General features: G+C 27.3%; 1 protein-coding gene across 1 annotated transcript in view; it reads left to right on the forward strand.

Moving 5' to 3' along the window:
- Trx2 (Thioredoxin 2) overlaps nucleotides 1-5800 on the forward strand; it is a 29079-nt gene extending 23279 nt beyond the window's left edge. Inside the window, exon 5 of the mRNA XM_035350606.2 lies at nucleotides 909-5800. Coding sequence (XP_035206497.1) covers nucleotides 909-971 — 63 coding nt within the window. The 3' untranslated portion in view covers nucleotides 972-5800. The remainder of the gene's footprint in view (nucleotides 1-908) is intronic.
- The last annotated feature ends 200 nt before the right edge of the window (nucleotides 5801-6000 follow it).

A 6000-nucleotide genomic window follows, 5' to 3' on the forward strand; every position in this document is an offset into this window, starting at 1 on the left:
TTGGTAAACTTATTCAAAAATTGCGCTTAAACTTGCTTGCTTCAGAAGGAGAGGAATTTTATCTTTCTTCTTCATTAAAAAGTTGTTATAGTAGCTTATTCATGTTATGTGTAATGACATGATTTTGACCCTTAGCTTGGTTTTTATGTTGGGGACCAAAAAAAAAAAAAAAAAAAAAAAAAGGAACTTGAAAAGTTTGATCTAAACTTTCTTACTGATTGATACGTTAAAGTCAGACAGTTACACTGAGGGTCAAACTAACAGGAATTGACTATATTTTGAAAATGTTAAATTTTAATTTGAACTGATGTAGAGAGAAATGTTTCAGTGTCATTCCATTTTTGTACATTAAAAGTTCTTTAATGAATAGTTATGGCATGCTATTTTCTAATGATGTAATAGCATCTCCTGAACATTATTTCCCCCTTATTACATTATTTCCTTCCCTGTAATTTGTTCAGGTTGCATTTTACAGTACAGTTAATTTTAGCTGCATAATGTAATATGAAAGTATATATATATATATATAACTTATGTCAGTTAAGGCTGATTAATGTTTTTTTCATTATTAAGCTCTTCAATAACCATTTTTCTGAAAAATGTAGAATATGTTAAGTTTGTTGTAGATATAGTTAAGTCTCGATAAGCAGTAGAGCAAAGAATGTACTGTGAGGTTAAAATTCTTTGCAAACAGGTCTTGTTGAAGAAACTCTTACCGTTAAAATGAATTTACTTTTGGTGAATTAGATGGAACAAAATAGTATAAGGCAGTATTCTTTTCTTGCTTAATAAGCTTAAGTTGTTTTTAAATTTTATAAACTTTTATGCACTTTGTTATGTAACCTTCATTTATATAACTTTTATTTCTTATAATTCAGTTATTGCATATGAATTTTTTTAAATTGCAGATTGATGATTTATGTGGTGCTAACCATGAAAAGTTAAAAGAATTAGTGGTGAAGCACAAGTAAATGCATCTACTGTAGCTGCAAATGCACTTTGCTTGTTTACAACATTACACGTTTATCAAAGCTGAAATATTTAGAACAGGCTTTATTTTATTTTATTTTTGGGTACTTTCTTACATATGTAAAGATCCTCACTTAAATGTAGAATTATCAGTACACATATGAGATTATGCTATTGATTGCTATACTAGAATCAGATTTTGCATTCCAAACATTTGAAAAGTGTTGCAGTTGGATTTGTGTTTAGTAGTACTTAATTTTTACAAGATATACCAATCATTTCTTTTAAAACTATTCAAAAGTCATGTTATATAAGTTCCAATTTTTTAGGTAAATAACAGTAACAAATAATAGTAAAACAACAGCAGTCTTAATTTATCTTAAATTTGTATTAGTGGTGTATCTAAATGTTTATAAAAAAATATGCAGTGATTGTTTCTTAAAGATGTTTTAAAATTATTATTATTAAAAATTAAAGAAGAATTTTAGTTCTTACTTAAATTTTAAAAAAAGAAATAGATCTTAATGTTTTCTAATAAAATTTCTGTGTGATATTTGAGGTATATATGTTGTACTGGATTAATTTACTTTTTTTGTTTTCTTTTATTGTCTTGAAAATTGTTGTCCTGTCCATCAAATTGATGTTGACAAGTATTTTAATGAATGCCTGCTGAGTATGATACATGTTTTATCAGGTGTGTTTATCATTATATAATGAAATTCAGGAAGGGTGAAAAGTAATCTTAATTAGGAATAAATTTGTGCCATGAAAGGTCATTCCAAGGATCAAGAGATATTTAGAAATTATTTAATGTTACTGAATTGCAAAAAGAACATGAACTGGGTTCGTAATATAACAAGCAAAAATTTTCCTTTATGATTTAAATTAGATTAATTCAGTGTCAAATCATATGAATAAATTATACAAAATGTGAGAATTATTTTTTTATAATTTAGTGAACAAATTCTTTTCTAGTATTTCCTTTCATGCTAATGAATAATTGTGTAAAAGAATACCATTTTCATGAGTAGATCAATGAAGTAAATAATGTGCTTATTTATTTATAAAAATTTTTTTGCATAATTTAAAGTTTTTATTTGAATTAACAGTCTGGTTAAATGGATAGTTGTGTCTGGAGGAATTGCTTATTATAAAGAGAAAATGATTATTATGCGATACTTTATAGCATAGATAGCTTTCTGAGACTGGATAGGTTTTTGTAGGTATTCTGAAAACTTGAACTTAAATTTCATTATTCTGTTTTTCATTCTTTAGAACTAATTTTAGTAATTTAAATTTGTCGTTTAAGCGAAGTCTGAAGCTGTGAATTTTAAGCTTTTCGTATCATTGTTATGCACTTCATTTGGCTCATTTAAATGTGTCTTAAAAAATATATGCTTATTTTAGTTCAAACTGCTTTATGAAATCAGGTATATTTGTGCAGTGTATAAATCGCTGTAGTTTCTTCAGTTAAAAAAATACAGAGGATACAGAGGTATGGTTTGGAAATCTACTTAAAATTATCTAACATGAGGTCACTATGGAGTTATGAGAAATTAGTTATTGCTGAAATTTAGTCAAGCTGAATAGTATAAAATAAGTATTATTGCAAAAATTTTAATTTGGATAATTTTTAAATTGTGGAAATTATATCAAGAAATGGGGAAATCATGGTCAAAACAATAAGCATTTTCTCTGAGAATATATTTTCTGTGGTCAACTACCTAAATGGTACTTCTTGCAATTTCCAGGAACAGCTATCCTTGTTTATTTCTTGTAAAATTGTTTGTGTCCATATAAACTCACATCACAGAATACAACTCTCAAGAGAATGAAATTAGCAATGTGTCTGTCGGCTACTGGAACATGCTCCGATTCTACCCTTTAAAACTTTCCTTTAAATGCATCTCCTTTATACCTTATTTGAATACACGCGAGCTAGAAATTTACATTCTGGTGGGAAAGGAGAAGGACAGTAAAGCAAATTAACATAAAATAACTTGTTAATAAATCTAAATGTATATGCTACATTATGTATATTTTTAGCTGATTTTTATTACTTGGAATACAGTTCTTGGTTGCTAACAATGACTTATGAAAATCTACTTTTAAATTTCATCGCATTTTATTGTCTAGGTTAAAGTATATTTTGTGAAAGCACTCTCATACTTAACTGTGAGTTTAATATGTTCATATTAAAGTCGGTCACATATTCTGGAAAGCCCACAAAGAAAAGATCCGTCTGTTGTTTATTAAATACAATACAAAGTATTATTATGTAACTTTATCAACAGATTTTCATTTCAAAATTTTATGTAAAACTTTTGTAACCAAAAACATAAATTCTTCCATAATTTTTGTTGAATCATGGACATTAATTAATGGTGTAATACTTGCTGAATAATATTTGATAAAATTGAATACTTCTGCCTGTTCCACTGGCCCTGGGTATGGTTTATTTAAGAAAATGTTGCAGATGCACCTTAATGGTTTTTCTTTGAATAATTAGTAATATTGAAGATAAGTGCCATGTCATGTAAATAAAAACAAATTTAGCTTTTTATATAGTGAGTGATGGACATATTTAAGCTCAGCATCTGCCATGAAATACTGAATGACTATTTTTTCATTGATATTTGAAATGCTATTGAATAGTTTTTTTATAGTTCTATTTTAGCAAGCACAAGTTTTTATGTATTGAGATAGTGTATAAAATTGTAATGCAATGTATATTAAATATTGCGATTGAAATTTTAGCGCGTTTTTGTAGCATATTTATTTAACGTAAAAGAAAATAATTCTGAGTTGTATATTTTTATAATTTTTACATGCATGTGTAATGACTTCATTTTTATATTTTAAACTATATGCAATGGTCATATTAAATGTCTTAAAGCTTTTTCAATATGAAATACATATATGCTTACCTATATCTATTGTTTTTCCCATTTCATGAAATTGTTAAACTGATTAGTGCCTTCTTAGTTAATAGGGTAAAGTCTGGCTCCAATTAGAGAGAAAATGGCTTGTGTTATGATTCAGTATTTGTATGGAATATTTTCATAGAAAATGCATTCTGTTTCTATATATATATATATTTGTGCTTGTTTTAATTTTATTAAAGCAGTTGCATTCTTATGTTAAATTTTCTCAAAGTGTGTTATGATTGTTAAATGAATTCATATAACTGAATAAAACATTATCATGTTCTAAATGAGCCTAACTGCAGTATTGTTGTTATTGCACTAATAGCTCCATATTGTGCCTAATTACTTGTGTTCCACACGTTTGTTGCAAAAAATCCCCTAACTAATGATTTTACTCCAAAATGCTAATACAAAACAGCTTTATTGCCAATCTATTACAAAGGAAGGATTTTATGAAATTCTGTCATCTTTTATGTCATACTAGGGATAAAGTTCTTTTCTGTTTTTCATGTTGAAAACATATGCCAGTTTTGCTTCCAGTCGGCTACTGGAACATGCTCCGATTCTACCCTTTAAAACTTTCCTTTAAATGCATCTCCTTTATACCTTATTTGAATACACGCGAGCTAGAAATTTACATTCTGGTGAGAAAGGAGAAGGACAGTAAAGCAAATTAACATAAAATAACTTGTTAATAAATCTAAATGTATATGCTACATTATGTATATTTTTAGCTGATTTTTATTACTTGGAATACAGTTCTTGGTTGCTAACAATGACTTATGAAAATCTACTTTTAAATTTCATCGCATTTTATTGTCTAGGTTAAAGTATATTTTGTGAAAGCACTCTCATACTTAACTGTGAGTTTAATATGTTCATATTAAAGTCGGTCACATATTCTGGAAAGCCCACAAAGAAAAGATCCGTCTGTTGTTTATTAAATACAATACAAAGTATTATTATGTAACTTTATCAACAGATTTTCATTTCAAAATTTTATGTAAAACTTTTGTAACCAAAAACATAAATTCTTCCATAATTTTTGTTGAATCATGGACATTAATTAATGGTGTAATACTTGCTGAATAATATTTGATAAAATTGAATACTTCTGCCTGTTCCACTGGCCCTGGGTATGGTTTATTTAAGAAAATGTTGCAGATGCACCTTAATGGTTTTTCTTTGAATAATTAGTAATATTGAAGATAAGTGCCATGTCATGTAAATAAAAACAAATTTAGCTTTTTATATAGTGAGTGATGGACATATTTAAGCTCAGCATCTGCCATGAAATACTGAATGACTATTTTTTCATTGATATTTGAAATGCTATTGAATAGTTTTTTTATAGTTCTATTTTAGCAAGCACAAGTTTTTATGTATTGAGATAGTGTATAAAATTGTAATGCAATGTATATTAAATATTGCGATTGAAATTTTAGCGCGTTTTTGTAGCATATTTATTTAACGTAAAAGAAAATAATTCTGAGTTGTATATTTTTATAATTTTTACATGCATGTGTAATGACTTCATTTTTATATTTTAAACTATATGCAATGGTCATATTAAATGTCTTAAAGCTTTTTCAATATGAAATACATATATGCTTACCTATATCTATTGTTTTCCCCATTTCATGAAATTGTTGAACTGATTAGTGCCTTCTTAGTTAATAGGGTAAAGTCTGGCTCCAATTAGAGAGAAAATGGCTTGTGTTATGATTCAGTATTTGTATGGAATATTTTCATAGAAAATGCATTCTGTTTCTATATATATATATTTGTGCTTGTTTTAATTTTATTAAAGCAGTTGCATTCTTATGTTAAATTTTCTCAAAGTGTGTTATGATTGTTAAATGAATTCATATAACTGAATAAAACATTATCATGTTCTAAATGAGCCTAACTGCAGTATTGTTGTTATTGCACTAATAGCTCCATATTGTGCCTAATTACTTGTGTTCCACGCGTTTGTTGCAAAAAATCCCCTAACTAATGATTTTACTCCAAAATGCTAATACAAAACAGCTTTATTGCCAATCTATTACAAAGGAAGGATTTTATGAAATTCTGTCATCTTTTATGTCATACTAGGGATAAA

This window comes from Stegodyphus dumicola, chromosome X1 (assembly GCF_044657685.1).
Source record: "Stegodyphus dumicola isolate Sdum_Otavi_A_Nest chromosome X1, ASM4465768v1".
NCBI classification, from domain to species: Eukaryota; Metazoa; Arthropoda; class Arachnida; order Araneae; family Eresidae; genus Stegodyphus; species Stegodyphus dumicola.